This window comes from Camelus ferus, chromosome 1 (assembly GCF_009834535.1).
Source record: "Camelus ferus isolate YT-003-E chromosome 1, BCGSAC_Cfer_1.0, whole genome shotgun sequence".
Taxonomy (NCBI): Eukaryota; Metazoa; Chordata; class Mammalia; order Artiodactyla; family Camelidae; genus Camelus; species Camelus ferus.
In genome coordinates, this window is record NC_045696.1 from 40,717,102 (window position 1) to 40,731,547 (window position 14,446).

The 14,446-nt window shown below is 37.6% G+C and overlaps 1 protein-coding gene across 13 annotated transcripts in view; it reads left to right on the forward strand.

Annotated features, from left to right (window-relative positions):
- CMSS1 (cms1 ribosomal small subunit homolog) overlaps window positions 1-14,446 on the forward strand; it is a 333,529-nt gene that overhangs the window by 264,944 nt on the left and 54,139 nt on the right. For 2 of the 13 annotated variants that reach the window (XM_014568511.2, XM_014568512.2), the window contains exon 1: window positions 9,895-10,039. The exons of the other annotated variants lie outside the window; for them this stretch is intronic. In XM_014568511.2, the coding sequence (XP_014423997.2) occupies window positions 9,985-10,039 (55 nt within the window). In that variant the 5' untranslated portion in view covers window positions 9,895-9,984. Of the gene's footprint in view, window positions 1-9,894; window positions 10,040-14,446 lie in introns of those variants that run through there. 13 annotated transcript variants of the gene reach the window in all.

Consider the following 14,446-nt stretch of genomic DNA (forward strand, 5'->3'; position numbering starts at 1 on the left):
GCTAGAGAATGATCACTTCTCTGAAAATAAAGCTCTGCCTTCCTACATGGGCATCGTCTTCTGTAACTGTGTGTCCATGGTGAGAGTTTTAGATCCAGAAGCTGATGCTACGGCGTGTTGTTCACCTTCCTGCTGGGAATGCGAGCTTCCTTTGGAATCTTCTAGCTGAGTTAAACCCCATCTGATTCACTCAAGTGATGTCTGACTGGCTGTTCCACTAATCCTAGGCTGATACTCTGATTCCTGTAGTATGTCTTCACGTGTTTGGAAACTTTAAAATACCAGAGATTATTTTGCTATTTAAAGAAAGCTGCTGAAAATTAATAAGAAAGCAGAAGTGTGTTAAAGGAAACTATAAAAAACATTTTCTGGTCACTAAGGAAAAGGGTTGAAATGCAAAAGCCCCACTAAAATGGTGCCTGGCATTTTGCCACTAACATGTATCTGATCTAACCCTGAAAGCATTAAATTCTTTTGGATTTTGTGACAGAGCCAAGAGATGTAAACTTGTAGCTACCAATTCAAACTGAACTACTGTTTTAGTGCTACAAGTACAGGTGAAAATCTTTATGTTCTTCTCTACTGTTTAAATTTAAAATTTTTTAAAAACCTTGTTTATGTACAGATTAGTTCCACTAGACCTAGCTAAACTTTTTGAGTTTTTTTTTAACTGAAATTACCTTTTACAAATGAACTATCCAGATGTGGATGGGAACATAATAATACAGTTATGTGCTGAGATAACTAGATTATTTAGGTCATGACTGCAATTTTATGATACCAAATGGGAAAATTACTAAGTGCATGTGAATTTGAGGTAAACTAAAGTTTTTCTCCCTTCAGTAGGCATTATGGCCTCTTTTGGAACTTTCTTGGTATTGGAATTATCTGGTTACTTTGCTTATCACTTTAAGAGTGATAGATCAACAGCTCTGTCATAGTTTGAACTGGAGCCTTCTTTCCACACAGTTGGCAGGTGTTTAATTCGTCAGTACAGCCTTTCTGAAACCTGGCCTAACCATTTAATAGTAAGAAAGTAAAACTTACTATTTTGTGGGTACAAATGCTGTCTTTCCAACTTAGGAAAGAAGATATAAAACCCTGTAAAAGTGCCTTATTTTAAAAGGAGTAATTTAATCCTCTACCATTAACGTTCTCCCAAGATAGTGTTACATAAATAATTACTGCTACACAGGAAGTCTCGTTTCCCATTCTGGAATAATTCACACACATTTAGGAATTTCATTGTCTCCTCAGAATCCTCTGGGCCGTGAGCCCATAAATTGTCACATTCTGAGTGTGGAACTTTCATTAAATGAGTTAAATTTTATGGGAGGAGAGAGCAGGAGAATTGCAGAAAGGTAGTGACTTGCTATGGCTTAAAGAATCTCAAAGAAGGGGAAAAGTTATTTCTAATTCTTTAACATAGATCAAGGAAACTTGTGGTTTACTTTTAATAATCAACATTCTGGAATTTTTTAATGCCGCAGCAACAAAATTTGGCATTTAAAATTCATACCTGTCAGTGGGCATGTATTGTCCAGAGCAGTGGTTTTTAGGGTCCCAAAGAAAATACATCATTCAAATGCCAGTTCCTTTGGTTCCCAGATGACATTTCTAGCCCAAGACTTCTTAATTTGGTCCAAGGGAATCCAAAGATTTGTGTCTGTGTGTATTCTTGTAACATTTATCAGTGTCCCAGAAGGACCTTGTATATCACATTTTCAAGACCAAATTTTGTTAGACCCAATCTGTAACGCCACAATGAGAGTTTTCTGTATTAATGAAAATGATAGTAATAACTCCTGATTATTGGTCACTTATTATTTGCTACCAGCTGGAATTAACACTTTATATTTCTCATTTATTGCTCCCAAAAAGACACGTACAATTATCTTCTCCATTTTATGACTGAGGAAACTTAAAGCTTTGAGAGGTTAAATAAGTTATTGAAGATCACATAGAATTAGAATTGAAACCCACAATGCCATGTGGGAAAATCCGTGCTCTTAGGCATTGTGCATTATGATAATGAACATATCCATTTATTGGTTTAGTTCTAATGGGATTTTGTTTGATATAGATGTATTCAGTTCAGAGAGCCCTTACTCTTTTCTAGTGGTTAGGCATTGCTCCTTATCTAGATGCTACCTTATTATAATTCTGAGATCAACATTGGGTTGTAGGATCCAGAAAAGTGCCTGACATGTGTTTGTGACATAAATAAGTAAACAAATGAACAAGTGTATGCCCTTTCCAAACATGGCCTGGATAGTCTTCTTTTGTGATACCCTTTCATACTGAGTATAGGCTGTGGTGGTATGATAGCAGTGGTGGTGACTGTCGGTTTTTCAGGTACTGGACATGTAATAATGTTACTAAAATCAGCTGATATTCCCTTATAATTGTATATTTGTCAGGCAAATATATATATATATAGTATCTGGAGACAGCTACTTGAAGATTTTTGCGTAGTTTTTTGCCTCATGGCTTTTTTCATTAGATATTGCAATTTCGACAGGCATTGTTACACAAGAGTAATTAGAGAATTGAATTTCTGTAGATTGATCATTTTTAACTATCTCAAAAAAACAAGCATATTTCTCTGCCACTAATTAGTTCTGAGATCTTGGGGAAACCTCCTCAGGCCTCAATTTTCCATCTGTACAATGAGGAGAGTGGACTATATCAGTTTTTTTTCAAGGATTTTTTTTCCTTTGTTTATTTTAGTACCCTAAAATTTCTTTTTTTTTTTTTTTCACTGAAAATCTATGCAAGAACTCCAGTATGTCAACACCAAAGCAGAATATCCTAGTTGAAGTTTGGAGTAGAAGGTTCTCACCATAGAGCCACACAGATGGTGATTCTAAATGTCTTTTTTCCATTTATTTTACTAAGGTATGATTTACATGTAGTAAAATTCACCCTTTATAGTATGCAATTCTGGGTATTTTGACAACTCATACAACCATGCAACCACCACTGCAGTCAAGACATAGAGCAATGGTAAGTGATACATCAGTCAGTTGTTAGATTAGATTAGAAAGCATCAAAATTCAAGAATCATTGAGGGAAGAGATAGACACTGCAGTCTACATTTGCAAGCATGTTTCTTTATGATACTCTCTCACCACCACCGCATCTAGGATGGAATCCTTAGTAACTTCTCTACCCATACCCACCCTTCAGAATTTTGGAAATTGTCCTAGCCGTAGCTAATTGTTTCAGCCACAGATTGGGCCGCTTATAAACAACAGAAGTTTATTGCTTACAGTTCTGAAGGCTGGAAGTCTGAGGTCAGGGTGCCAAGATGGTCAGGCGAGGGCCCTCTTCCAGGTCACACCCTTGTATCCTCACATAGTAGTAGTAGGCGCTGGGGAGTTGTCCAGGGCCTCTTTTATAAAGGCATTCATGAGGGCTTCACTTTCATGACTTAAGCACCTCCCAGAGGCCCCACCTACTATTACCATCACCTTTGGGGCTTGGGATTTTAATATGAATCTTGGGGGGACACATTCAAATCATAGCCTTAGCCACTTTTACTCTTGTTTGGAGAGGAAAGATTATGACATGTCATCTGAAGTTGAGCCAACTCCAAGATAAATCAAGACACAAATAGACCCCTGATACCTTTGGGAACTTGAAGACTGGAGCTGCAAGACCTCCTATCCAACATTCTCACTTCTCCCCCAACCCCTTCAAAACAGAAAAAAGTAAAACAACTTCCATCTAGCCTATACCACAACTTCCATCTAGTCTGTATCAATAGTTTGCCCTTCCTCACTTTCATAATTCAGACATAGTCTTATATCCCTGTTTCCCACCAATATGAATGCCTTTGATCAATACTGAGTAGGATTTTGCCCATACAAAAATTCTTTTATGGGGATGGGCTCCCCACAGAGTGTGGCTTTTCTTTGGGCTCCACTCTGAGGTGTGACCCCTTTTATAGGGACCAGCCTCACAATGCACAAGTCATCTTGACAAAGTAACAATGTCTTCAGAGTGATCATTGGTCTCTGTAGGTGTTTCTCAGCATTACAGAGCTGTTTATATGTTGTCTGCAGGCCTGTGCTGACCTATAGGACTGTTACTCATCTGCTGAGTGATAAGTCAGAAATTGAGAATAAGCATTTAGGAACTTTTATAGCAATTTTGCATTGCTGCAACATTCCCAGCATGTGATCATTATTCTAGTGATTAATTTTTGTTGCTGTCAACAATGGATTGACTGTAACAAAATTGTGTCCTATGCCACAGGTAGATGGAGAACACAATTTAGCTTACATAAGATGTTCTCTCCAAATGCAGATTGTAATTCTAGGGTGGAGCCTTTGATTCTGGACTTCTGGCACACTCCCAAATGATAATCCTGACCTGCCAACCAAGCTTTGAGGATCAAGGATTTGGTGGACATGTGTGCTTTAGGCACTGTTTCCCCCTTGAATTTATGTGAACACATGTATGTTGCCCTTGTAAAGTCTTTAAGATATAGCAATGAAATATCTATATAATCTTGGAGTCTTGGTTTTCGTTGTTTTCAGTGGGAAGTTGAGCCAATCCATTAGGAAGCTTGAACTTCCCAAGCTTCAAGATGACACTTTTGTTATTGTGCCTTCAAATCTTCTTTTGTGTTAGGAAGGATGAAACTTCATAAATAGGTGAATCGTGTGTCCAGACCTCTCCCCCATCTCCCTAAATATGAAGTCTGCCACGTGTACAGTGCGCCAGACTGAGGATTAAGGAACCTGATTTTTATACCCCATTCCTCTACAGCAATAAGGCTGTATAATTTGATCATTTCAGGTGTGTGTTCTCCTCCATTTAGAGTGACCCACTGCCCAAGTTTTCCTGGGACGTGTCTGATTTTAGCACTGAAAGTCCTGCATCCTGGGAAAAACCTTAGTCCCACATGCACCCGGACAGTTGGTTACCCTACTTTCTTTATTTTTCCAAAGTTGGATCCAAGCAGCAGATTCCAGCACTCCTGCTTTGTTTAATCGCCTGAACAGTCTGAACAGCTATAAATATATCTTTTAAACTAAGAGAATGGACAGCTCTGGTTTAGATTTATGGGAATATAGTAGACCATTAGAAGTATAGAATTTCAGCCAACCAAGGAAAACCTATATAAATTTTTAGAGGAATTTGCAAATACTTAGCTTAAAACATTTTTAAAGAGAGAATTTTTTTGTTTTATATTGCCTTCATTTTTGTTTCACCTTTGTCCATTCAGGGAGTGGGGTGAGTCTTAGAGGATACCTTTTTTCTAATTGTCTAAAAGTTCAAGTGGTAAGTCACAGTTTGAGATTGTCAGACAATCCTAAATGTCCCTAATATGCAAATGTGTCCTTGTCAGCATTAGTCCAAGCATAATAAGTAGAATATAGGGTTAGATTAAGGACACTAGCATAAATTGGTATATATTGTCCTAACTTAGCCAAATGATTTTATTTATTCTTTCATACTTCTAACCAAAATTTGCCACACAAGAATTATGATGGAAAATGTTAGTGACTTTTTTACAATTCATGTCCTAAATACTTTTAATTTTATTTAAAAGACAAATCCTCCATCTTAATTACATGACTTTCTCTCCCAATATAAAGTTATTTTTGCATTGGTTAGAGGGAAATACAATAATAAGTTTTTTAAATCTGAATTAATAACTGCACCTGCTTAGGATCTAAAACCGAAATGGAAAACACAAGGCTTAACCCCACATGCTCCCTGATCAAATGCAAAGGTTCTTAAAATAGCTACGTGTGAAGATGTTCGGAGCAGCTGAAAACCAAGGAGTTGGTGTCCCTAGTCACAACCTGGCAGTTTAATACCATGGCTCAGAGGCAGCTGCCTCTGTCTCTTTCTGTTTCAGGGCCTGGAGTGGCAGCTCCTAGAAGAAGCACAGAAGCAGCCTCTGCTTTATACACATTCCCTTCCCCGCCTTAATTCTACTTTCCTAGTCAAGGGATTGTCCCTAGATCCATCATGAAGATCTAAAACATTCATTCCAAGCCAGGAGAGAAGAGTAGCTAAAAGCCTCCAAACAATTACAACAAACGTTACAAAGGTAGACAATAAATTCCAGGAAAAATGTAAGGAAGAAATAAAGTCACATACATTTGATGGGTCAAAGCTAGTGGTAACAGTCAGTACTAGCTATGAGTGGTACCCTACACACTGTTACCCTCTGAATCTCAGTTACCAGCCGATCAGTTTACTGTCTTCAGATTCCACCAGAAAGACTTTCTTCACTCACTCAAAACTGATCTGTTCAACTCAACTTATCTTGATATAGCTCCCAGTTAACCAGTATATCTCAGCTGATACAGCTCTCAGCTTACCATTTTCCCCCATAGAAAATTTTTTCCTGTGATGTTTTCCCTTACCTATGATAAACTGCTTCTCTCAAGGGCCCACTTATGCTTCCACCAGTAGCAGGATCTGGACTGGGTGGACAATTGATCTAATCTAATGTGACAGCTTTTTAATGTCACCAGATTGGTGGCACTAACAAGAGTTTAAAAATTTTGTTTGCATTCACATGTAGTTGAGTATGCTATTATCCTATACTGTCCCTTCCTAAAATGAAGAAAAAAGCAGTAGCTTATATCTCTTTTAGCAACTGAACTGATTTTTCTGAGGGCCAGAAGACAGAACTGTAGGGTGAATACGTAGAAGGGAAATGGAGGCAAGAAGAGAATGGGGTATGGGGAGGCCTGACACTCTCCCATCCGCAGAGTTTCCAGTTAGCTGCTGCTGCTTTCAAACAGTAGTCGAAACTGTGAGTACTTATGTTGGAAACGCAGAATTTTCCTAGTCCTTCATTTGAGAAACTACTTAATGAGACTGTGCATTAGAGAAGACATTACTCTGTACCATCCCTTAAACATCTAAAACCTAGTTTTCCCATCTGCTGACCAGGGAATAATCCCTGCCTTTCCTATGCAGGGTCACCATAGGATCAAGGGAATGACTGGTATTTGAGTTTCTATGAACAACGTAAGACACCTAGGTGTAAAATGACACTGTTGTTATGATTAATGCCATTATACAAAGTCTTCTCAACCAAGGCGAGAAACAGAGTACTGCCACTTTTTAGCTGTAGGCTTCAGTGACTGACTGTCTTTGTCAGCTGGGTTAGACAGAAACATCTTGAACTTCTCTCAGATCTGAACCCCAGATAGCTGTGAGGTTATAGTTCAAATTCTGCTCCAATATCTTCCTTAGGGACTTCTTGTGTAACTCAGTTCTGAAGGAACAAACTATCAGAATGTGAGCTTTCCATCTGACATCTGTAGTTTAGAACAGAAATGTCAACATCCCTCAAAGAAGGCCCAAGTATTTGCACTAAAATGTATATTCCAATTTGATCATTTGATTATTTGGTCTCTGAAATTGTCTCGCTATCTCACAGACACTAAGTAAACTTTTTTAAGTAGGAAAAAAATTTTTTTCTGGTCCTTTTATTTTAATCAGAAATAAAGGATATAATACTAATTATGGTGAATGACATGAACAATATAAAGATTCAAATCACTAATAATAATCAGCCCCTCTGTGACAATTTATATACTCAGAGCACATCAAAACCACGTTTGCCTCATTCACCACTGTATCCCCAATAACCCAGCACATAGTAGGCACTCTAAATATTTGCTGGATGAATGAACAAATGAACAAACTAATTATATCCTTTACTGTAAACATGTTCCACCTAAATATAATGAAATTTTAAAAAAATTGTGTGTTCAGCATGAATAGTTATTAAATGCTGGTGACCACTAGTTCTGTCTAAGGCAAATGAAAAAAACTAACAGTTTTTTCTTTAACTGTTTTTTAATATAACATGTTGAAGAAGTTAGGCACGTTATTTCAGTAGAAATTTTGCTTTAAGTTAAATCAAAGAATAATATGGACTCTGTTCTGAAGAATACAAGACCATTTACCTTTGCTTTTCCCCAACTCTTGGCAAGTCGCAACATCTCTCTCCTATAATAGTCACATGTACCATCACTTTGAAGCCACAGTAGAGTATCTCCATCTCCAAGGACAACACCACTACCTAAGACCAATTCTTGGCTAACAAATTCTTTACTTTATTAACAGTTTAAGCAAAAAAAGACAACTACATATGAACTTTAACAGAGTGAAAATCTTTTTAAAAGTTTTTCTGCACTTCTTTGTTTATTATCAATACCCTTCTTTGTTCCAGAATTTTTACAGAGTATTTTTGCATTGGTTGTCATAAGAACCCAAACTCTACATTGCTTTTGGAAATTACCTGGAGAACTCTCCTAAGAGTAGAGCTAATTACCCTACATATTTGTTTTAAAGAAGTAAAAATAGCCCATGAACATTGCTGCCTTTAGAAATTTTCAATAACAAACAGCTCTTAAAGTGTTTATGCTGTTTTTAAATTAAGTATAATGGGAGTTTCATAATAGTGTCAACTGACAACTGTAGAGATATACTTACTTGGAATATTTGTTTTTGAAGGATAGGAGATTGATATATTGGAAAGTGTCATCATAGGAAAAGCATTTTTAGTTGCAGCTAGAGGAACATAACCTTTTTTTTTTTTTTTTGGAAAAATTCTCCCCAGTAGTACGCTTCCCCATGCCCTCCTTTCTACAAACCTAATACACACAAGAAACGTGGTGAATGTAGCTAAGCAGTGTGTGTACTGCATCTCTTGCAGTCCTACCTGAGACTTGCACAGATATTGAAGAAAGATACATGATCATCAGTTGTTATGAAGAGAAAAAAGAATGATTGAATATGTCACAAGAATTTTAGCTGAACATATATCTCTGTTGAATGGGAATCTGTGTTCAAAGCTATGTATTCACCCTAAACATTGACTAATACTCCCATTGAGCAAGTACAGTGAGCAGTACTTTCTCTGGCATCATTTCCCATTGACACTGAGATTTGATGTGCCACAGATATCCAGTCATATTCTTTGGGGTAGTAGGTATCTCCCAAGACCTTCCAGAAACCCTACCTCAAAAATCTGCTTCTGTTCTGTGGCCCCCATTCATCAGATCTTAGCATTAAAGAAATATGAACACAAGTAAAGAAAAAAGAATACTATCTAGTTGCCATTTTAAGATGCTAGTTTCTTCTGTCTTTCCATAAAAAGAAAATTCCTCTCCAGTCTAGCCTGTACTCTAGTAAGTATACTTCTCCAGTTTTATCACATTTTTGATGATTTTGAAATTATGTATTTTAAATCATCTACATCAGCTTACAGAATCAAACTATTAACAAGAAGTCATTTGCCCAAACCATCTTTGTTAAATTTTTGACCATTTGTCTTACTCTAAAGAGGATAACAATTTAAAACTTTATTTTGGTCTTCTTTCATGCAAACCAATTTAGTAAAACATACCTACTGTCAGGATAGTTCCTCTATTTTGCAAGCAGCTCTTACCCGTATTAGCCTAAAAGTCATCATACGTCATAAGCCCTTAATTATACCTGAGATTTGCTGTATTCCTGCGTGTAATGCCCAGGAGATCCTGCTCCTGGAGAGCGGTGTTGGCAGTTCCCGGATGGTGGATAACACAGAAACATCCCCAAAGCCTCTTCTCGACAGCAATAGGGGCACTTACCTTTCTGTGCAGGTACCTCTACTAGATCACACCAGGTAGTCCTCTCTTCTTATCCCCACCAAAATCCAATAGTGGAATCCCGGGGCCAACAGCAATGTTTTCTTCTTGTCTTTTTGGACACTCTCTCAGTTTTTGTTTTATGGGCTTCAAAGCCACGGAGAACTTGCAACCAGGGGCCGCTGCCAGTTCTGCAGAGGAGAGGCAGTGGGGAGCCCAACACAGACTGGGCCCAAACACTAAATATAACCCTCTTCCCTCTCCGGGCAGCGTCCTTCATGCTCTGAACACAGGCGACCTTGCGGAATCCCAAACCCCACAGCTTGCCAGTCTCCACGGAGGAAAGTGTCTAACTGGACCGAGCTGCAGGATGAGGCGACCCAAAAGCTGGGAGCCATCTGTCCAGAGCAAACAAGTAGAGGCAGGTATAGGCTCCCTGAGTGTGTCTGTGTGTATGTGTTTGTGTGTGTGTGTTTGCATGCCTGTGCCCAGCAGCTGCTCTCCAGATTAGAAGACACCACTCTTTGGCAGGCAGCTCTGAAACCACCCTCTTGGGTAATTTCAAATTCACGTGCACATCTTGGCTGAGAGAATAAACCTCCCAGGCACAACCTGGGTCCCCTTCTCTGCCTTGTCACTCTCCCAAATACACTGTGAACCACAAACAGCAGTGCCAGCATCTTAAGAACAGATACCCAGATGGACCTTAGACTGCACCTCATTTTGTACCCTGCAACCAAGTACCGATGCGAGCCTTGTTTGAGATTTAAGTAACAAGGGCATGACCTCTTCTTTGACAGTCATAACCGAAGGCACTGTAGAGATTCGCTATTATTAACACTGTGTTGAACTTTAACTTGAGTGCCTGCCTGTTCCATTCAGTGTCACTTGAGACATGAGTGCAAAGTGCTGAGGAAATTTTAGAGCAACATTCAAATGTATGATGGTGTTTATTATTACTATTCAAGGTTTCTATTATTCAGGTGTCAGAAAAAATCTCATATTTGACATTGCTAAAATTTGGAGAATCTAATTTTCTCTAAGTGGTATCACTTATTCTGATTGCCGGGAGAGGGGCAGGAAAAAGGAACTTGTTCATTTTTTCAGCTAGCATGTACTACATCGCTAGTTAGGTATCAAGTCCTCTACCAGACAAACCTACCACCATCCAGGTGCTCAATCTGTGCATTATTTTATTTAATCCTCATAGCATCCCTTTAAGTTAGTCCTGTAGGTGATCGAATAAGAAAACCAAAGCTCAGAATAACTAAATTACTTCCCTGTAGTCTCATGGCTAGTAAATACCAGGCTGGGAATTCAAAATTGAACCTGAGTCACACCAAAACCCATGCTCTTTGTTTTTAACTATTATCATTGAATTAATTTCAAACTTACAGAAAAGATACACAAATAATAAAGAGCTCCCACTTACTCTTCACCCAAGTTCTCCAGTCTTTAGCATTTAACCACATTTGCTTTCTCCTTCCCTCCTTCCTTTCCCCTTCACCTTTTTTCCTCCTGATCTTCCTCTTCCCATTCACCCCCTTGTGTTTATATATATTTGTGTATATTTTTCTGAATCAATTTTTATACGTCAGTGTTATCCTAAAAGCAAATACACTCTCCTATGTAACTATAGTATAACAATTAAATTCAGTAAATTAACATAGATGCAGTATTACTTTCTAATCCATAGTTGCCATTCAACTTTTCACCAAATGTCTCAATAATATGCATTCTGGGGGAAAATTTAGTTTTTTCCTTTGGTGCAGGATTATTTGTAGCGTTTAGTTGTCATGTCTCTCCTTTAGTCTTCAACAGTTCTTCAGTCTTTACTTCTTTGGTGACTTGACATTTTTTAAGAGTACGTTTTGTAAAATGCTACTCAACTGAGGTTTGTGTGATATTTCCTTATTATGAGACTGAATTTGTGTATTTTTTTGGAAGGAATACCACAGAAGTAATGCTGCATTCTTCTTAGTTAATTATATGGAGACACATAAATGGAGTTGGTCCATACCAGCTCCACTCTGTTCAAGTGATACCTGCCAGATTTCTCCACTTTAAACTAACAGTTTTCCTTGTAATCAGTAAATATTTTGTAGGAAGATAATTTGAGACTATGTAAATATATCACTACTAAAGAAACTTTCTTCTGTAAGGAAGATCTTTCCCTTTTCTCTTATTTATTTTTGTATTTCTTTTTATCAATATGCACGTATGGATTCCTGTTTTATTCAGAGGCTTTTAATCCATTGATACCATTATTTATTTTGATGCCCAGTGATCTCAGATTTGGCAAGTAGAAGCACCTTCGGCTGGCTTTTATATCCTTTTGACAAGTCCTGATCATTTTCTAAGTACTGTCTTACTTTCTGGCACAAGAAAATGTTCCATGTGCATCTTGTACTTTTCTCTACTCAGCCCTGGAATTAGCCACATCTTCAAGGAGACCTGGGTCCACTATGGAAAGTAGTATTGTGGAAACTGAGATCTGGGCATTGAATGTGCTCACTAGACTGGGATGTGCTCATTGCTTCTAGACACTCTCAGCCACAAGAGCTAGGAAATAGACACACAGCCGTATCTGTTGCTCTGTCTTTTATCAAATACCAAAGAGATCACATTGATAGCTCCAGTTCCAATCTAATGCCATAGGAACATTCTAGCTTTTATCCTTTCCATGTTTGTAACTCCCTTCCTCAACGGTGAGGATAACTGAGTTTCTGTTACCCTCAAACTATTTACTTATTTGCTCATTGCCCCTGTGTGTAAGCAGTCTTCTCTACCCTGCTGGCTGATTCCTCAATCCTTACAGTCTTTTAAGCCCCATCAGTCCTAATCCCTCCAGGAAAAGGAAGAGAAATAATATTTTCTTTTTTTATTTTGATTCATTTATTAATACTTAACTTTCATTTACAGGTACTGTAATTGATGTGCTTAAAAAAACACATATGCTTTATACCACAGAGCCTAAGGACTAATAGAAATGGTAGACATGTATTTTTCTAATCAATTGGTTTGTTTTATAGGCATTATCAGCATCTTATTTCAAGAAGAAATCCATCCTAGTGCAACTTAAAGCCATCTTGTCTTGCTTAAGCTTCGAACAAGAGAAAATTTCACCAGGTTTCCTCTGAATATCTCTTGACCTTTTTTCCTCATTAGTTCACTGGTTATAGCCATGACTATAATTTGGTTACCATCTTTCCATGATCCTATCAGCCAGGTTTCACACTTCTGCAAAATAATATTTTCTAAACAAAAAGGAAGGTAAAAGGAAGAAGGTAAGATTCCTATGCTCTTTCTATATTTCAAGGCATCTGTATCTTCATGGAAAAATCTATCACAGTGTCTACAGAAAATGGGTATTTACAGGGGGAGGAAAGAGAGGACTGTTGGGCTGATTTGTAATTCTCTGGCAGAACAGATAGCTGATGGAATTGCAAATACGTATTCATAAGCAGAACAGATTCTCTAAAGGTCTAAAGGTTCCTATTCCCACCCACTCACAGGTAACCAAGCAACCAAGTACAGAAGGGAAATAACAAGAAGAATATTCATAGTCTTTTAGTGGTCATTTTTTCATTGACCTGGAGCTTCTGTTTCCTCCTCTGTAAAGATTTTGCATTGAAAGAAACCTTAGATCTATTTTAGCACTAGTATCTTGTGAGTCTCTCCATTGATGGCTTGAAAATGATCCAGGAAAACCCAATTCTATGCTTTTTTGCTCAGCTCTTACTAATAGTTATCACTGCAGATGTCTACAAGGTGTTGAGAGATATGTTCATATCAGTTCTTGAAAATATGAGAGGTTTAAATTCATTTTAAACTGTTTGTCCTTTTTTTGTTTGTTTCTATGAATCATGAAAAGAAATGCAGGGGTCTCAGCAGAGCTGGATCACAGGACATCAGAGACAGTGTTCCTGGACATGCCTCACTTTTTCTTGACTCAGATTCCAGACCCATCCTTCCCACTGTCCTCTCCCCGCCCCAGGTGGATCATGTACCTCCTTGGTACTCCCAAGAACCCAAAGCTTAATTGCACCTTACCCTCCATCTCGCTTCTTTATAATTGGCAGCATACTTGTCTCTTCCCAACTGGATCAGTCATTTTTAAATTCCAGGGTTTTTCCTAACAGACATTTACCAGCAGCAAAATTGACAGATTTAAATTTCACATTTTTTCCTCACCTTCATATTCTCTAAGGGTGGGATTATTATTATATATTAAGGTGGGATTTATTGTTGTTGTTGTTGTTGTTGTTGTTATTATTATTCATAAAAATAAAAGGTCTGAATAATCCACAAAATAGAAAAATAACTCCAGGTAAACAGGTCTGTTTAGGAAAAACCTGGTATAATGAGGGATACCTTTCTCTTCCTTTGAAGCCCACCTGTGGGCAGTGTTTTGGAATTATATGTATTTCAAGGTTTCACATTTTTCTGCAGTGAAAATTATGCCAGCAGAATCACTTAAAAAAAAAAAGATGAGGAAACATATTCTTCATTTTTACATTTTTTTAAATTTTATTTTTAATTGAAGTGTAATTGATTTATAATGTTAGTTTCAGGTGTACAGCAAAGCGATTCAGTTATACATATACATACGTTTTTTAAGGTTCTTTTTCATTATATGTTATTATAAGAAATTGAATATAGTTCCCTGTGCTATACAGTAGGTCCTTGTTGTTTATCTGTTCTTATTTTTGTTTTTTTTTTGAAGTACAATTACAGTGTGTCAGTTTCTGCTGTACAGCACAATGTCCCAGTCATGCATACACATACATATATTTGTTTTCATATTTTTTTTAGGAAAACACATTCTTGAC